This window comes from Parasteatoda tepidariorum, chromosome 3, assembly GCF_982258835.1.
Source record: "Parasteatoda tepidariorum strain Cologne lab strain chromosome 3, Ptep-v5.0, whole genome shotgun sequence".
NCBI classification, from domain to species: Eukaryota; Metazoa; Arthropoda; class Arachnida; order Araneae; family Theridiidae; genus Parasteatoda; species Parasteatoda tepidariorum.
The window spans coordinates 44,695,853-44,714,742 of NC_141757.1; the positions used below are offsets into that span (position 1 = coordinate 44,695,853).

Sequence of the window (18,890 nt, forward strand, 5' to 3'; positions counted from 1 at the left end):
CTTTCGTTTTGTTTCACCATTGCGTAAGAATAATGCTGTAAGTTCCGTTTGTTTTCAAATGTGTTCGTAACACCGTAAATTGTTCATACGATTCGTATTTTTAAGCCGATTTGTTTCGGCACCAGAAATGAAATGTATTGCACATAAACGTCTGTGTTCTTAATTACATGCAACACTCTTTAAATCTAAAATAGAACATAGCTTTAATCATACGAACTGTCAACAAATACAAAACGATGTCTAATAATGTTGCCAAAACAAGAAAGATAAAAGAAGTAAACTAAATAAAATTAACATATTAATGCAGATTATGCACTTGCCTCCGGAACAATGCTAGAAAATATCTTATGAAATAAAAAGAGTGACGAATGATTTGTACACATCTTTCTTTGATAAGATATTTTCCTAAAGACCAAAAAAAGAAAAAAATTAAATATAATGTTGAAGTTTTTTGAAAAATCAGCATTATGTTACTTTTTATTCATTACAAATTTCAACATTTTTATGTATAAATAAAAACGGATTTTAGAATCTATGAGTGTTCTATAAGTGCAAATCTTAAAAAGAAATGTTATATACAAAAAGTAGCAAAACACAAAATACAAATTTAGGAGGTATTACGTATACAAACACGATTTTTCTAAGTTTATATATTCAAGCATTCTTGCTGTCTAGTAAGCAAGCATTTCAAATGTGTTAAAATGCAGTTTATTATTTTTATGAGAGATATGGAAGGGCATGAATATAAATTTTCTCATTTAGGCATAAAATTAGCACAAGACTTCTTGCTTGAAAATGAAAATTTTATTCATGATTCCATTTAAAATCTTCTCAGGCTCGTAAACTAATTAAATAATGGTAATGGTATTCAAGCGTTTAAATAAATTATTCATTGGTTCTCCCACAATTTTCGTGAATCCAGGCTCATATTTACAAAATTTTCCGAAACAAATACAATCAAAATATTGCAGGACTGAAATATTTTTCTTCAAAAATATGAAAATGAAATCATTAACGAGCAATTAATTTTTAAGAAAAAACATATTTTCGTGATTTTCTTATACCAAACTATTTCAGTAAGCTTATTTACCAAAATAGCTTTTTAATTAAATTGCTTGAATTTTTAACAGTAATTATATAGCAGTTTAAATTGTTACTATTTACTGATTCTTGTTCCTTAATCATGCCAAAGCAAATTATAAATTTATTATTTACTTATATCTGACTTATAATTAAAAGTTATTAACATAAAACTAGATAGATTATCACCATACATTATTTTACATGATTAAAAATTTTGGAGTGGGCTCAACCGTATTAAAGTAAAACTGACTGTAACCTTGCAGGAAGAAAAATTTTCCGCAGAAATTACCCTCGAATAATGATATTTCGGGTAATCGAAAAAAAAAAGAACTAATTCTGGTTGTAAAAACAAACTCGCTCATAAGCCATTCATTTGGTAACTTTCTGTTCATATGGTAACAATTTACCAGAAACTCCGGTTTCAAAAATTACAGTTCTTGTTACCACATATTTAATAAGTAACTCAAAACAGAAAAATAAAATTAACTGAATAAGTGGTTCTTATGACATACTCCAAGATATCATGATAGAATTAACAAATTTTACCACATTAACCAAATTAATGGTTGTTATGAAATGCTCCAAAATAACAAGATAAAATCATCACATTTTGTATTTGATGATTATTGATTACTAATTTACCAGACTTTAATTATGAAATTTTATCACATATTACGAAACCATATTTTATTTTATTTCACAAATATCATTACCAAAGTGCTTCGGTAAAAATCACCAAGCTTTTTGTTGTTCCAATAGTGTCAAAAGGACTGTAAATTTTACCTTACTTTCTTTCTTATTACTTTTTGCGAATCCTCATACGTGTCGAGATATTGGGAGCTAAAACGTTTCTTGAACAATGACTCCTGTATTCCGTTTTTCTTTTTATTGTTTTATTTCTATGTTCTTTTTTTCTACGCTCCTTGTTTCCTAGGTTCCTTTTTACTACATTCTTTTTACTATGTTCTCTTTTACTATGTTCCATTGTTTCATATCTTATCATTCTATTTTTATGTTTTATTGTTCTATGCTTTCAACATTTAAATACAACAGATCGGTTTCTACTTCAAATTCGTTTCTCCAAATCGAAGTTCCATAAAAATAGCATAGCTTGGAGCTTATCACTACTTTTAATAAGGTTTACAGCTATTTTTCGAAAAATGTATATAGTAGTTATAGCAATTGCTAATACTTCATGCAGGTGCACGTGCTATTTGTTTGGAATGTAATGTTATATGGTATAGATTTTTCCATATATATCAATGAGTCAATGATCTGTTTCAACATGCAGTACATGGTATGAACAAAGAAAATCTCTTACACAATCAGTCAAAAAATTACTCGCTGAGTTCTTGATAAGTAGCTTTTGGTGCATTATTATTTTTGAACGCATTATTATTTTTGGTGTATTGTTATTGAGTTCTGGCGTTCAAAAATAATTCATGAAGCTTAATCGGTTTTAATCTTGAGAGAAAAATGAAGATATTCTATGCATTCTATTTCTTACAGGCAAATGATTTTGTGTTTAATAAACTGTTATAAGTAAGCAAAAATACTTTTAATATTCATGCAAAGCATTATCAAAAGCAGCATTAAATGATTTTTTATAGTAACTTTTTCATAAAATAAAATTTTTTTATTAAATAATCATTACGAAGTTGGAAATCATATAAGTGCGTTTAGGTCAAAACTATATAAAAAGACCCAGAAAGAAAGTTTCCTAACTGCAGAAAATCATGAATTAAAATACGGTTGCTATTTGAGCTTTTTATATTTAATATTGTCTGTGCTTTTTTGCAGAATAATTTAAAATATTGATAAAATTATTATTAAATAAAGATTTAGGACCTCACGTGGAAACAGTGAGAACTAATTTGTTCAAAAAATGCAGCACTCGAATGATTCAATACATTTTAAAGTTGAAATCTGAACTCCAACTGACCCCATGTTAGGTATCTCTGCCAATTTCTACAAAATGTACGTTTAGTGTCAGACTTCATATGAATACTAAGATTTGGATCTCAAAGAAGATGCCAAAGTTAAAAGTTTTATTTATTTAAAATTTTTACTTTTTTTCTATCTAACTATAAATGTTTTTCGTTCAATCGTTCAGCTTTTTTATGTCAGTTTAAATATATTTTTTAATCGAAAAAATGTTTCCTTTTTGCACATTATTTATCTTAAATACGTTTTTCTTTCAGTGCCTCCTAAGAAACCTATTATTACTGATCAAAATGGCGAAATTTTGGAGAGTTTAATAGGACCTTATAACGAAGAGGACGATCTCCATTTGATTTGTGAAGCAGAAGAAGGTTTGACTGATTACAATATATTTTATTCTTAAAAATATAATTGCATCTGGTTTTTTAAAAATTTATTTCATGAATTAATGAATTTTCCTGATACCACAAGGGAGTTAAACTTTTTTGAATCAATAAAAAGTTTCAATTTATCCCTTGAAAATGTATCACATTGCCTCATAAAATTTATGCTATTGTAATAATACTTAATTTACTGCAGAGGATATTCCATCGAACGAAAGATCTTAGAATACTAGTCAAAACAAGGAAAATATGTCTGTAAACCAAAAAAATTAATTCATATTTGAAAAAATTAGATGTATGGCAGTTTCCTTGTCAAAAAACATAACTCAATACGAAAACAAAGTTAAAGGGAAACTGGAAAAATATTTTAAATTTGTGATGAAATTTAATATGGATAAGTAAAATTTGCTTTCCTCCTAAGGATGAGCTTTGGTAGGCGAAAATAATTCTTTTAAAAATAATATCCTTCCAATTTTCATACCCAATTACTCGTATAGAACAAACCTAATAAAATATTGCCATAAACACTACGTGTTGCATTGCGGTTTGTTATTCATGCATAGAAACTTTTCCTTATTTATTTTTAGTTATTAAAATTACTATCTATAGTTCATCTCACACAAAAGGTATTTTTTTCTAACTTAGAGGTTATAATGCATAATTTATTAAAATTACAATATGTTTTTGGTTATTCAATACGAAAATTTATGTAATAATTTAAATTTTTGGGTATCTTTTCATTTTCGTAATAAAAGGTTTCTTAAGAGAATTTATCATGTTTCAAAAAACTGAGTCTTTATAAGCTGTATATAAAAGTAAAACCAATATGCATATAAAAACTAATTTAATAAAATTCGATAACAAGCTAACACTCTGTTGCCTGAAAGAAAATTTTTTAAATAATTCACTCTTCAAAGAAAACATTTTTTTAACCTTCTTTCCGCTGCTAGGTAGGATCAGAAGATTTTGATAAAACTCTTTAATTTTCCTCGCAGTTGTCAGATTTTCCCCACGGTTCAAAGTAACAGACATTTCCGAAAAGAAATTTTCCCTGACTCACTTAAAGTACTATCTTATAAGTCAAAATCTAATATGTATATTTCCAGTGAAAAAAACAGAATAAACAATTTCGCTAAGCATAAAAAATTCAAAACGTTAAGAAATGAGTTATCTTTTATTTTTGATAATGTTAATAAATGAAATATATACCTTTATAATGCTCTTTTTTTACTTATTTTAAATAATTTTACATACAATTTGAAAATATTAGGTATGCTTTTTTTTATCAACTGTTGCGAATTACGTATGAAATAGCTCTGACAAATTGCATTTATTATGTGTGAAGAAATTTTCTTTTTATTTTTGGGATAAAATTTTTAGAAAATAGTCAGTAGTTTCTTTTTCTTTTCAAATTTAATGTAAGTCTGTTAGCCTTAAATAAATTTGTGATATCAATTTACAAAAACTCCAGATAATTGGGAATACAATGCCTTTGCGTATATGCTATCACAACACGTTTTGTATTTGTAGTTGTGTAATTTCAAAGGTATAAAAGTAGGCTAACTTCAATCAAATAAAACGGCATAATATGGACTGAAAGTGGGGAAAAATCATACAAATTATCAAAAAAAATTTGATAGGCCCTTATTTCAATGTTCATAAAATCTCTATACGGTTTAATGCATTTAAATTATTAAATTATTTAGTTTAGAATAATACTGTAATGTTTATTTTAAATTACATCGATATTATTATTGTAAATCATGAAAGAACTGCACGTAATTATATTTTTTAAATTAGTTTTTCTGATTAATTGCATTCAAGGTTATAGGAAAGATAATAAATTATTAAAATTTATTTTTAAATTATCTCAATTTCAGTGAATAAAACAACCCCAAGGAATAAAATTAAGTAAATTCATAAATAAATTTTATAAAATGGCTATCGAAATAATTGGAATTTGAAATAGTAATAATGCTATTAGAAAAAAAAAATTAAAAACTGTATATTTTTTTAAATCGTTGATTTAATAAAATCCGAGAGCATTTAACATTATACAAATAGACCTCCGGCCATATAAAGTGTTTGACCTTCAGAGCAAAAGAAAAGACTTATGACTATTGCATTGCTCGGCCATCGCTTCTCCGTCTCATCTTTTGGATTGCATTGGTGCCACTTTGAGGCAACTGATGAGTGATGGAGAGACTGTCTATGACTTGCTGATGCGACATTAACTTCTGGAATTGGTCTTGGGCTCTAGACCAAGGGGATAAGTAACAACAACAACAACACAAATAGACAGTATAATTTTAGATAAAACTATCGGTTTTTAATCTAATGTGTGTAAAGACAAGTAATGAGATTGCTTTAAGATATTTTTTTGACTTATATTAAATGTTAATATCTTAATATTTGGAAGCTCTTTTCACGTGCAGAATGAGAAAAAAAAGCGTCAAAACTATCATAATGTGATAAAATTTACCATGTATCTGTCTCAAAGGGAAATATTAGTAATTTTTACCGAACCACTTTGGTAATGACTTTGATAAAATTAACAATAAAATACGGTTTTATAAAACGCGATAAAATTTGGTAGTTTTATCATGATACCTTAGAACAGAGGATAAAACCATACATCACGTTACATTTATTTTTCAGCTGGTAATTTTTACTAGATGTGTGGTAATTAGAATTATAATTTAAAACCAGAATTTTCGGTAAACCCTTACCATATGAACGGAAAAATTGCCAGATTAATGGTTTAAATACCGCATCATTTGCTTTTGTTAATCAGAATTATGGTCTCTAATGTCATTACCATAAAGTTCCCCAATTTTACCACATTTGTTTCTAATTTAGTTACTGATATAAAGCTTGATTAAATGCAAAATGTCTCGAAGCAAGTGTAAGCTTTATTAAAACGAAGGTAATGAAGGTATAATACAGTTTTATTATGATAATTACAAATTATGCAAAAACATCTGTAACAGAAAATAACTTAATTGCACAAATTAGACTTGAGCAATCGAGTGTATGAGAAAATTAATAAATACAAGCATCACCAAGTAAGTGTGAATTGATGAAATTATTATTAAATGATTTGATGATAGAATTGTAAAATCAAAATAAGAGCAAATTGATGAAACAGCAAATTTATCATAAGCAGATGGGAAAATCAACAGGTCAATGAAAGAAAAAAATAAGCAAACGGGTGGATAAGAAAATCAATGAATCAATTGATCTGAGATTTAATGATAGAGTGAGTGAATAACCAGAGATTTAATGGACGTTTTAATCACAAAATCAACAAATCAACGAAGCAGTGGTTTTTGAATCTGGTGATTTGCTTACTCATTGACGAGCTGTTATATTGATATGCTTACGCGTTTATTCTGTATATTGTATACACATTTCATTCGTTTATTGAACTTCTTTTACTTTGGTATGATGGTTTTCAATATGCTAATTAGTACACTGGTTCATTGATGTGCATATTTATCAATCAAACCAATCGTTGATTCATTGATTCTCCCTTTCATTGATACTCTGATTTATTTACAGAGTAGCGTTCGTTTTATTCTACACCTAGAAAGCTATTTTTAATTCATTTTCTTAGTCTCATACTCGAAGCATAAATGCGTTCTCACTAATCCTGTAAATAGTCAAAATGAGGCTAGAATTCGGGTCTTTTACAACCTGTATAGTACATGGAGAAAAATAAATGGTATAATTACCGTACTGTATGGAAATGAAAATTTTGGTATAAAACAACAACATAATTTTGCTATTAATAATTAAAATATGCTGAATTTAATCCATTTTTTTAAAAGTGTTTAGTTCATATAGTAACGGTTTGCCAAAATGTCTAGTTTTTAAAAATATCGTTCCTATTAGCACATATTTAGTAAAAATATGCAAAACTGAAAGTAAATTTAACACAATAAATAGTTTTTAATTACTAAATTTTACCATACTTACCAAATTCTATCCCATTTTATAAAACCATATTTATTCGTAAGTTTTACCAAACTCATTAATGCACTTCAGAAAAACATTGCCGAGCTTTTGGGCATTTCCAGAGAGCCAGAAACATGGTAAATTTTGCAATATTCTGGTATTTTTAACCATGTTTTTTTTCGCAGTGTAAGAAAACTTAGACGCTTGTCATCTTTTCGTATATTTACTGGTAATTTCGATAAAAGCGGATTTTGGCTCTTTTACGGTTGTACATAAATCAACTTACATAATCCTCAAATTCAATACCGCATAAACTTGCCAAATGCAACTGACCCACCCGCTCAATATTACATCGATTTTCTAAACGCTCACGCAAATTCCTTACAGTGCTTTCACGCTTCTTGGACAATATCTGTAAAATGTATAAATCATACTCTCCCTCCAACTTTCCTTTTTCTAAAGCACAAATGAACTGAATTTATAACCACAATCGTCTACAGCCCACTAGTTGTTTATGCGTTTCGTATAAAATGCCACTTACTTCAACCATTTTGAAACGATAGAAGACGGAAAAAACCCATACACTATTCCACAAAGAAATGGAAAATCGTTAAAGGCGAAGAAGCCTACCATCTGACAACTTTAAGAAGTGTATAGCTAAGATGGATGCGAGATATTATTCTACCATTTTTAGGTATTTGTGAAACTTTTTCACCAAAACTTTTTTTTTCCTGACAAGTTAGACGAAAAAAAATCGAAGATATCACAAAGCATTTCGAGTGATTCAGTAAAGGTTTTTTTTACCGTTTTTTTTCTCTCTTAGAAAGTTTTCACGAAAGCTGATAGTATATATAAAATATAGGATATTTTTAGTGAGAATGTAATCAAATTGTTGTATACGTAGATTTATATGACATGGAATTATTTGATACCTTTTGAATAAAAGCTTTTTTTTAGGAGAGAATTATTTGTGAAAAGTAACAGTATAATGAAAGAAAATGTATTTTATCGATTTATATCTTTAAAAAGGAAAGTCTACTTAAAAAAAAAATTACGTTTGTATGTTGGAAAATTGGAAGTTGGTAATGAACGTAAAAATAAATTGTATATAAGAGTCAAATTACATATATCGATATTTTTTTAAAAAAATACCAGTGAGAGTTTTGATCAGTAAAAATATATATGTTTGCTTTAAATTTAAAATTCATAAGTTTCTAATTTTATTAATAGTGAATTAGTAATGGTAAGAAATTACCACTCTGTTCGACAAAAAAAAATTTCAGAAAATAAAAAACAAATATATATAATTACACTACAAAGAAAAAAATTATGTTAAAATTACCGACTGTTTGATAAAAATACTTTCGGTTAAAAAAATGCAATTTTGATTATAAAAGTACTGTATTTAAGCCTTTCATATGCTAACTTTTTACAGGAAATTCTGGTATTTAAAATTATGGTTCGTATCCTACATTTGGTAATAAAATACCAAACTGAAAAGTAAATTTAAACGAATAAATGGTTTTTATACCATACTCTAGTGCACTATGAAAAAAATTAACAAATTTTACCACATTTACCAAATTTTATAAAATATTATAAAGCAATATTTTATTAGAAATTTTACCAAAATCGTTACCAAAGCAAACGTGGTAAAATTTATCATACTCTCATATTTTTCTCTCAGTGTAGGGTTCACAGACTAAAAGAAAGACTTGAAAAATTTGAAAGATTACGAACAAAAATATCGAAATTATAAAACCTGTTTGATTGCCTGATGAAACAGATTAGTAATTAATTATAGCATCTCACTGACCTTCAGGTTTTTCACTCAGTATTCATTAACACGTTGTCGCATACTTTCAATAGGACAATAGGACTCACACAGTAACACATTTTTTTCGCTTGCTAATGAAACACATTTTTTTCCAATTGCATCTGTTATACAGGACTGCCTATTAAAATTGCACACCAGGAAAGTGACACACCACGGACGTGAAATTTGCAGAACGGATAAAGCTTGCTGTGATATGCAAATGATTAGCTTATCAGCGCATTCATGCAAAGCAGGCGGCGGTAGCGACCCTTACAATGTGTATAAAAGAAGGTATTGGACAGTAAGTTTCTCATACAGAAATTGAATTTGAGCGTTGTTCCTGGTCAAAAAAGTTTCCGTTATGCCTCTTGTAAGAAGGAGAAATGTCTACAGGCACATGTCTGAGTTTGATCGAGATCAGATTGCGGTCGAGATCCCATGACTGTCAGCAGAACTTGGAATCGATGGCCTCATGACGGTCAGACGGAAAGCCGTGAAGGATCTCAGCGCCCCACTCCCTCCCTAAGAGTGGAGAAGACGGATTTGTTACCCACATGGCCCTAAGGGATCGTACAGCTACGTCACGAATCATGAGTGGTCAAACAAATGGGGTCATTTGCAAGACAATAAGTGTCTGCACGAACAGTTCGACGACGTTTGCAGTAGCACGTACTGTCAGCACGGTGGCCATGGCTTCGGCTACCCTTGACGTTACGTCACAGACAGGAGAGCCTCCAATGGTGTGATCAACGATGAACCTGGACGCAGGAATGGCATGACATCGTCTTTTCAGACAAATCCAGGTTCTGTATACAGCATCATGGCGGCCGCATCCGTGTTTGGCGAAATCGTGGAGAGCGTCCATTGGCAGCTTGCATTCAACATCGTCATACCAGCCCACCATCTGGAGTAATGGTATGGGGTGCCATTGGATACACGTCTAGATCACCTCTTGTTCGCATTGCCGGCACTTTGAACAGCAGCCGTTACATTTCTGATGTGCTAGGGCCAGTTACTCTGCCATATATTCGAGGCCTTCATAACGCTACGTTTTACGGCAATGCATGACCGCATATTGCCTGCACTGCCCTGACCTACCTTGAAACTCTGTTGTCCTGGCCAGCACGTTCTCCTGATCTCTCACCAACTGAAAACGTCTGATCAATAGTTGCCGAACGACTGGCACGCCACCACTCGTCAGTCACTACGATCGATGAATTGTGGCATAATGGCGAAGCTACATGAAATGCTGTACCCGTCCATGCTATCCAATCTCTGTTCGACTCGATGCCCAGGAGAATAACTGCCGTTATTGCTGCCAGGGGAGTCTTCTCTAAGTACTGATTCCTCAGGATCTATACATCCAAATATCCTGAAAATTTTATCACTTGCTCTTCCAACTATAATGTATATGCCCATAAATATCATTCTGTTAAGTGCGTTACTTCCTGGTGTAGCAACTTTAATGGCCAGTAGCGAATATTTCGGAGCAAAAATTATCAAATTTTATAACAGTTTTTCCATGAAAACTCTCGAAGTCTGTAATCGTCATTCACTCATTACTTTTTTACTGTGTTCTGTGATATATGATGTTAACTAATGATGTTTTTTTTTTATTGATAACTCTACAGGGCGGCTACAGCTGTCAATGCCTACATATCGCGAAAAATCGGATGGCTATAGCTGTTTTCTACGGCAATGTGATTCAATGGATACTTGACACATTTGATACCTTCATAAATATTTATTTTTGACCAATAATAAGAACCCTTTTTTGTTTTAATTTTTTTACTTTCATTTATTTTCCATTCAAAAATATATATTGTGGGCGGTGATTGCGAAACGATCTGTATAATTAATAATTTATACTTATTGATACAATGAATATTAGTTGCCTATTAACAGTTTTGTCCTTTATTTAGGAAAGCCTCTGCCGTCTGTCACCTGGTGGCGAGAATCAGTACTATTAGATGATACCTATACCGTAACGCCACATGGTGTTGTACGAAACGAGCTTGAAATCCAGTCGTTGAAACGACACGACCTAATGGCTGTTTTCACTTGTCAAGCTTCTAATAACAATTTTTCACAACCGGCGATTGCTGCTGTAACCGTTGATATGAACTGTAAGTACTTCGTTGCTAATTGCTTACAATCTAATCCTAGATAAGAAAACTTTAGTCCAAATATACTTTGTTTTTTTTTATAATTACAAATGGTTGGGCATTTTCGTTGCTGTTCCATCGCAACTAAGTATTGCTATGCTTTTTTAGAACTAGTGTTTGGAACAAATTTGTCAGAGGCCTTTTGTTTCCTTTTCTTTTTCTTTAAAAAAAATTGCTTCATGCCTACTTAAATAACAAAAGTGATGTGTATAAATTTGAAAGATAAATTCTTTTTTTAATAAATTTTAAGACAGTGATTCTGAATTTAATTAATAATAAAAAGCAAAATGATAGATTTTGATGTTAAAAAAATGCATTAATTTGAAAGTCTTAATAAACTTAAGATATGTTACCAAGACTTTATCAAATTGTTTAAATTAATGGCCGTTGTTGAAATATTGACGGTAGAAAAAACAAGGCAGTTTTTTCTGATAAAATAATAAGTCTTTTTTTATTATTATCATATAAAAATTAAAAAATTACTTTAACACATATCGTTCACAAAATAACGTTGACTTTAAGAAACTAGACCTGCCAATTTATAAACCTATTAATTTATTTATAATCGCTTCAAAATGTTTCGTATTTACAGTTTTGCAACTAGGAGCTTAATTAGGACTTAATATCATGAAGATAATATCTATAAAATGTTCGAAATCGGAATTTGGTTTTATATTCCAGAACTCTCCCGTAACATTTATTTTGTTCTCAAAAATGCATTGCATGTTATTTTACTATGCATCGTTTGAAAGTAAAGGGTCTTGATTAAAAACCATCAGCAATTGCAAAAGTATTTTCAAATTTGCTGTGACATCATAAAACTATATTTTACAATCTATTAAATATTTCTCTTCAGATATGCGATAACCATTAGGTGAGTAATAGATATTTCATGTTTGAATGAAATTTAAATGAGCAAAAGCTTGATACTCGGGGTAGATCATTAAATGCTAAAATCAATCCAACCATTCATGAATGCGAACATTAAAAGTATCTTTAAAATCATTCCGTCCCATTGTCATTCGAAAATCGTAAATTCCTTCCAAAGGAATAATTCAATTGACGATGCTCTGTCGATTCCGAAATTTAATTAAAATTTTTCGTTACATTCATTTCTTTCCCCAGTTTAATAGAAGTTCGTTCGCAAAGCTGCCTCCTTTTCCACAAGAATGAAATTGTAATATAAGTCAAAACTCACGCATCAGTAGAAATGCAATTAATATTTTATTACCCATGTCAAACACGCAGAAATTTCAAGAGATAAAATTACAGCAGAACATGCTTCGCTTAACGAAATCTGCTGCATTTTCTCTCATCAGATTTATAGTTGAGTCTCAGGTATTTTCTGTTCTCTTTTCATCTCTTTAATTGGAAGAGAATGTCGATAAAGTTGGAATCTCCCGAGAGCAGCAGAAACTCTGACATCAGCTAGGGATAAGCTACGTCATTACTGATTTATGTGCACGTCCTAAATTGGAAATGTTGCTTGGAAATAATCCCCCCCCTCTCCTCATCTCCAACTATATGTAACTATTTTCCAGGTGTTGACTTACTGATGAAGCATATAGCACTCTTTGCGATAATGAAATTTTAAAATGATCCCGAAATACCATACACGTGAGCCATTCGAATTATTGCCATGGAACTCGGGTAATTTGTTGAAAGTGTCTTTCACCATAATTAAGATTTGCGATTTCTGAATAGAAATTTCGTGATATCAGATTGTAATTACGATTATTGGTAAACATCTAAAATGATTCTGTTTTCATCATAAAAATAACCAGGTAATTATAGAAATGAAATTTTATACCATTGTAAGATTTTAATAAGAGCTTAGAATTGGTAATGTTGCTGTGTCTTTGCATGAGAGTTGTGATGTGGTTAAAAGTTTATATTTTTCAGGAAAAAGAGTTTGTTTATAATTGTCTTTTTATTTTCTATTAAAATTATCATGTCTTAATCTTTATCAATAACGCGTATAATAAGCAATTTAAGCAATTTGCCCCTTGTCGATGTCAATAATAAGCAATTTTTAAACATCTAAGAAAAGAAAAAAAAATCCGTGACATTTATCGGTTTTGCATTGAAATCTAAGCATATAAAATAGTTTCATCGAACTGTATTCTCTGTACGACGTAGCTTACATAATTTAGAATTAAAAATCCATTTTTTTAAAAAATTTCAGTGGCATTTATGGTTAAAATATAGTAGAAAAATAATATACAATGGTTTTTTTTAATAAAATGGAGCCCTTTGAGATCTCTTTCAATAGATCCTCCACATTGTAGAAAATGAATACAAAAATTTGACGAAACTTTCGTCGTTTTTGACGAAACCGTTTCCTGATATACGCTCCGAGTGAATATTTCGTCAAAGTGGCTAAATAACTGTCGTCACTTCCTCAAGGAAATGAATTTCGAGAATGTTTTTATTAATAATTTTATGGTAGGCAACATACAGCTGAGTCAATGTCACCTTAATAACACAAGAAAGACAAATAGAACAGTGAGATTTCCCCTGTGTCCGAATAAGGATTCGAACTTGGGTTCTCCCTGGGAAGAGGTAAACTCCGTGGTCAACAACCCGATCAGCTTATTTTGTTTCTTTATTTTCGATCGTCTGGTCTTCTCCTAGTTCTATTTCAATTAACAATCCCACATTGTACTACGATGAGGTGGGTGCTTGACTCCCATTCATCATTGAAGTTCTAACCTAGTCAGCCGGTCACTTGCTGTGTAGTATATGGTGATTGGTGCACTTTCGAGTGACAAAGTCCTCCACCTTCCCATAGAAAATTATACAACTAGGGGCACTGAATTGGTGATTGATAGTTCTAAGGTTAAGGTCAAAATTACGGTCTGTGGATGAATGAATGGACGTATGAATGTATTCACCCTATAAACAGGTGTGACGTATGGGTATGGCAGAAGTTGAATTCTTCGCCATAGATTGTATCACTTGCAAAAAAGAACACTCACAACCCTTACCGTAATGGCCTATTTAATATATAAGTTTGACAATTTTTTTTATTTTATTGTGACTGATATTATAACAATAATCTCAAATTCGTTGTTACTTAAAATGTAGCTTTTTGTACATTTTATAAGGGATTAAAAGGATCTGAATTTGCACATTTGAATCTCTAATGCATTTTGCATTCTAGAAGCATCTCATGAATTCCCTCAATAATTCATATTTCGAACCATTTTTTTAAGTTTGGGATGTATTTTGAATGAAATTGGTCTTATTCCGTTAAAAATAATGCTTAAGTGCAAATGGTAATGTTACAGTTCAAGAATGCTAAAACCAGCTTCGTTATGAATGAATTACGTCTCCAGAACAACAGGATAAATTTTCTGATGAATGCAGAGCACCTTTGTTTAGTCTTTAAGTAACTTAAACTTCTTGAAATCACATAAAATATTAATATTTATTAATTAATGAAATATAAAGCGTAAAATCTTATGTACTTTAAATTTCTAAGACGGATTATTGAAAATTTGGTTTAAAAAATTTTGTTATTGGATATGAATCATAACGTTTTTGTTTCCGACATGAGTAAATTGCTTATATCTAGCTTTATAGAGCCGCCCTTAATACGGCTATTTTTACTTTTAATCAATCAACCTAAGTTATGACTACACATAACTCTGTGTGTTGTACTCATATTTTCTCCAATTTTGAACTGGTGAAAATTAAACCCATTTTATCTCTTGATATTCAATAAAAAAGTGATGAACAGCAGGGGAAATTCCATATAATCATACGGAATTTCCCCTGCTATTTATCACTGAAGTGCTTAGAAAGTCCATATGATTTCGAAGTGTTAAGTAATGCAAAGTAGTCTTAAAATGTAATTGATCTTGGGTTTCAGTACATTGGAGTTCATATAATATCATCTAATATAATATCATTGGAGTTCATATAATATCATCTAATATATATAATTCATATAATATCATCTAATATGTTTCTAAACGTGTTCTTCCATTTCAGTTGGGAAAGATGGATTTTGTAATAATAAAATCTCATCCGAAACTTTTGGTTTTCATTTAATTGATTGTTAATCCTGCATTAGAGTTGAAGCACCGTGCCATTAGACCTTAGTATGGAATTTTTTTTAATGGTTGCTTAAAGACAACCAATATTTATTTTAACTATGTATTTGCATATGTGAGCTTTTAACTTTCATTTAATTCATTGTTAACTCTGCATTAGAGTTCCACTAGCGTGCCATTAGAACTTATGGAACATTTTTTGGTGATTATATAAAGACAATCAAAATTTTCTTAACTATGTATTTGCGTATGTGACTCTTTTACAAGTAATTTTTACATACATTGTAAGAGACTGAAAATACTTTTTAATCTTGTTTTAAAGTCATCATTTGGAGCATTGTTTCTTCATTTTTCCTTTTAATTATTGCATTATCAGTCCTGAAGTGTATCTTATTAGCCATTTTCCAAACAACAGTCAGTTTACAGTCATATCACGTTTTTTCTCGACTAATCAACTTTAGGATTCGAGCAGTATCTAGTCAATCAATGCTATACATTACCCAAAACGTGTTCTATATTTTTTAGATTGATCCTCTCAAGATTATTTTCAGAATGTGCTTCATTCTATGCCCTTATTTTGTTCTGCTGAAAGACCAGACTAGTATGAAGTACTCTTTTCTTTTGTTTCGCTTAACAAATTCCATTCACGAATGACTGGGTGCGAGAGTAATCCATTTCTTTCAATGTTATTTGGAATTGGCACGTATTTGATAAAATGCGTGAGCGTTTTGTGAGATTTAATTTCAAGTTTATTTCGTTTGTAGGAGGAGGATCTTGACTTGTTTTTAGGTGTCTCACATTTTCTAAAGATTTATAAATTCAAATATTCTGAAAGTGTTCCTCGAAAATTTTTTCATGTTTTAAAAGTAGTAGTTAGTACAGAATTTAGATATCGCTTGCATTTAGTTTTCCAAATGCATATTAGTCAAAGAATTTTTTTTCAAAAATTAACATATTTTCATTAAAATTTACACGAGGTTTAACTATTAGCTTAACTATACACTATCCAATATTTTTTATGTTAGTGTAGTATAGTAATCTGAGCTAATCATTTGCAAATTTGTAAACAATTTTTAGAAAAGATTACCTTTCTATGCAGAAGTTATATTTAATTTTAAAACTGTGATAGTGGTTAAAAATTTGTGAGAGTTCAGGAAGTATATCCTAGAAATATGACTTGAGAGAAAACGTATTTATTTTTAATGTTACATCTCTATACAGTTTTTTCCAGTCAAATTATTTTGTTATGATGACGTTTAATTAAGATTATTTATTTCTTATTGAATTTTCAAGTATAGGCTTTTAATATGATTTAAACCAGAACCATATTTACAAATCCAAATTTATCATGTTCACTTTTAATCACGAAAGAAATTTGTCACAACTTTAATAGTGATTCCTGTTGGCGTATGTCTAGTATGCCTCCGATTTGCGATACATCATTCACGTTGGCATTATACTTCTTTAGTTACGCGGCTTGCAAATTTATTTTGTAACAAAACAGTTGGGTGCCTAGGTCTGGTATATTGTCTTATCCTAGCAACTTTCACAATTTGCTATAGCTTTGAAAGATATGCAAAAAACACCCACTACTGAAGTTCCCTTTCCGTTATTTACTGGTTTTCACTTCGGTTTATTTTTAAATGCTTTTTTAGGTCTGTATTGCATTTACTTGGTTTACATTTATTTTCTAATTTAAAATCCAATCAATTATACAGTTTAGTTTTGGCTTATCGTGAAGTTTTTATAAGAATTTGGAGTTATACCATTCACGTGAGACAATTTTATATCCATATAAATTTCCTGAATTTTTATCATAAATTTGCACCATATTACTCTTATGGATCCGCATTTTCAGTTATGAAACCGCATACCGAGAAAAAAAATATAGTCACAACTACCAGACTATAAGGAAATTTAAAATGTTCCCGGCTCCATGGAAACACATTGTGATATGATAGCATTTGACAACACAACATTTCGGTTAGATAAACAACAAAATTTGGTTTTATAATGTGTGACGATATTTGGCAATTGTGATAAAATTTCATAATTTTATCATGATGCAATAGAGCATGACAAAAAAAACATTTATTCTATCAATTTTTTACTTTTTTTCTAAATATGGATTAATAAAAATTGTAATTTTGAAAACCAGAATTTCGGTAAACCGTTACCGTTACCATATGTATGAAAAAATTCTAATTGAATAGTTTTCATGCTGTATATTTCAGTTTTATTAACCAAACTTATTCTTTTTTTTTAACTAGAAATGTCTTTTCTTTCAGAATGATAATTTTATCAGAATTTTATTTTATGTATATTTTCTGTCAATACTCTCTATTTTGCTTTTAATTCCTATTTTTTAATATGAATTTACTCCGTGTTAACTTTTCCTGAAAGGTTAACTTCTTATTCTTCTAAACTTTATAAATAAAAAGCATAAAAAATTTGTTTCATTCAACATATTTCATTTATTAATTAAATTGCTTTTTGACTGCAATAATTCATGCATTTAACATTCCCTTTCGTTGCAGGAATGCCTCATTTACTTATACTAAAACTGTAAATTTATAGAAGCATTTTCATTATTAGCAAATAATATTAACAATTGTTCTGATAGAGTACCGTTTTTCTTAATCTTAACTAAGTGTTTGGAATCAATTCTTTATATTTATAAATATAATTTTTCTTTTTTCAGTATTATATATCTAAAACAGATTGAATTTTTCTACTTTCTATTGCTCAAAACTAGTGGTTCTCAAATAGTCTCGAAATATCGGCAAACAAAGTTTGACATTATCGATTGAAAAGAGATAAACAACTTGAGATCGCTCTGGTAATCAGATCCAACTGCTACAGACGAAAGCAAAAATATTGTATTTGAGAGATAGGTTTTTTTTTACTACTTAAAATGAGGAGAAAAATGGTTTTGTCAATATATAAAGGAAATAACTTACAGATTAACGCCTATAATCGAAGCATAAAAAGTTCTTTGTATCTGATGGTTAGTATATGATATGACTATTGATAAAATATAACCTTATGATGCAATAAAGTTTTGTGCTGCCTTTCCTTACTTTCAACCTTACATCAGTGTGTTACTATTACTAAATAATAGCGAAAGTGGTTTTGTGTAAGAGCGAAAGTGGTTTTGTGTGCATTTTTCTTTGTATATTTGGCAACCGCTTTTGGAAAATTCTCCAAGAAATCGTTTAACCAAACTAAAAAAAAACTGTAATCCTCACTTGGTTGTGTGTATTTTGAGAACACGAATTTCACCTAAAGCACTAGGCTTGTTGTAACATATGTATTCATACAAACAGGTGGAATTTCAAGTTCAACAAGACTAATAAGAGTAACTACGCAATCAGTAATTGAAAGGAACTTAACCGGCCAAATCTGCTGGTCAAGAAATCATTATAATACCTGTATAATTTCATTATATAATCAAATTTAATTTTAAAAAAACTACTACAAATCTTGA

General features: G+C 30.0%; 1 protein-coding gene across 2 annotated transcripts in view; it reads left to right on the forward strand.

Moving 5' to 3' along the window:
* The window catches only part of LOC107444435 (neural cell adhesion molecule 2-like), a 204,825-nt gene that overhangs the window by 125,561 nt on the left and 60,374 nt on the right, over positions 1-18,890 (forward strand). For both annotated transcript variants that reach the window (XM_071178773.2, XM_071178770.2), the window contains exons 3-4: positions 3,285-3,395; positions 11,103-11,306. In XM_071178773.2, coding sequence (XP_071034874.2) covers positions 3,285-3,395; positions 11,103-11,306 — 315 coding nt within the window. The remainder of the gene's footprint in view (positions 1-3,284; positions 3,396-11,102; positions 11,307-18,890) is intronic.